Below are 1,430 nucleotides of genomic sequence, written 5' to 3'. Positions count from 1 at the left end.
ACCTCAACTAATTTGGCCGGCAGACCTTGCTGTTGTTAAAGCAGGCAAAAAAGCGAGGAAGATGGCGGAGACCACTGATGTGAGCGGAGCGAAGCGATTATTGTTTTACATGTTTCGACTGTTAGGCAAGCTCGTCGTCAGAAGGTAGAAGTAGTGATCAAGTGAATGAAGGTTGTTACGCCTCTATTGACCTCACACTCCACGATGAGCATCAGAACCCTTTGAGGCTGTTACTGTTGATAGTGTCGAGGCCCACGCAGCCTCTAGATCTCATACTACACACACCGTAAGAGCACACTGCTGATGGGGACTCCTTGCAGGGCTGCTTGCGAGTTGCTGTGGTAGGTATTGGCTTATGTCGACAGCACCTCAGCCGTATCTGCGTTATGCGTATGAGGAGAAGACTGATGATGGTGAGCAGCCAGATGAGGCGTTTGAGGCTCCTAGATGGATTGCCCATTGGGGGGCTCGACCCTCGTCGAAGGACCCTGAGGCTGCCAAGGCTGGTGTGATACTCCCTCTAGACTGCTACGGGACTAAACTGGCAGCATATCTCAATAACACTTGTAGTCGGTAAGTATGTCGCTTTGCAAGAAGGAGGGAAAACATGCACATAGTCAAGTGTTGTTGAAAACATGAGGAAATATTGATGGAATTTTCGGAATTTTTTGTTGGTTTCTGGACACTTTTACCGCAATGTATGTGTAAACTTCCATGAGGGGAAATCGCTGACCGCAGCTGAGGAGAGCGAGCATATATTCCTCCGAAACCTATCGAACTAACGAGTTTATGTTACGCTGTCGAATGTAAGGTGTAACGTTGCAACTGGTATCGTCACCGCATGCAATCGAGTGAAAATTTATGATAGTCCTGGTGAAATTTCGTCTCGTGACGTTCCCTCCTTCAGCGAGAGATGCTGATCAGTCGGGCTGGTCTACTTGATAAATGCATGATGTGGTTTCCGTCATGTATTAGGCCTTTCTCTATTGATACTGTCGGCTTCACGAGTGCCATAGCAGTCGAGAATGGCAGCTACGGTCGTCGAGGGTTTGGACATGGAGGGCAGCAGCCTGCTGCCGCTGGTGGTCGCCTGCCGTTGATGGAGGGAGGGGAGATAATGGCTTCTGGGGAGGACCCGAATGCCCCTCGAAAGCGGCAAGAGCTGGGGGTCCGGGTGGTGACCTCGGGTGATGTGAGGTAAGTTATCGAGCCTGTTGTTGATAGTGTCTATGGTCTTGGCAGGGATCTCTCGGTACGGTGTGTCCATGTGGCTCCACGATATGTGGTGGTCAACTCTATGACGGACCGGTCGATACTAGTGAAGCAAGCGGTAAGGGTGGCTAGGGCTCTGGCATTAGCCTAAACTGGATATAGTTGATGTTGCATAGACCTAGGTCGCCTGGAATGTGGATATTTCGGATCATCTGAAT

At 50.1% G+C, this 1,430-nt stretch overlaps 1 protein-coding gene across 1 annotated transcript in view; it reads left to right on the top strand.

The window, feature by feature from the left end:
* The window catches only part of Pmar_PMAR014459 (hypothetical protein), a gene marked incomplete at both ends in the record, with an annotated part of 2,629 nt that overhangs the window by 171 nt on the left and 1,028 nt on the right, over positions 1-1,430 (top strand). The window contains 5 exons of the mRNA XM_002787089.1: positions 24-79; positions 126-286; positions 346-573; positions 976-1,197; positions 1,243-1,330. Coding sequence (XP_002787135.1) covers positions 24-79; positions 126-286; positions 346-573; positions 976-1,197; positions 1,243-1,330 — 755 coding nt within the window. The remainder of the gene's footprint in view (positions 1-23; positions 80-125; positions 287-345; positions 574-975; positions 1,198-1,242; positions 1,331-1,430) is intronic.

This window comes from Perkinsus marinus (genome assembly GCF_000006405.1).
Source record: "Perkinsus marinus ATCC 50983 genomic scaffold scf_1104296930374, whole genome shotgun sequence".
Lineage (NCBI taxonomy): Eukaryota > Perkinsozoa > Perkinsida > Perkinsidae > Perkinsus > Perkinsus marinus.
This window is presented reverse-complemented; position numbering and strand designations above follow the sequence as displayed.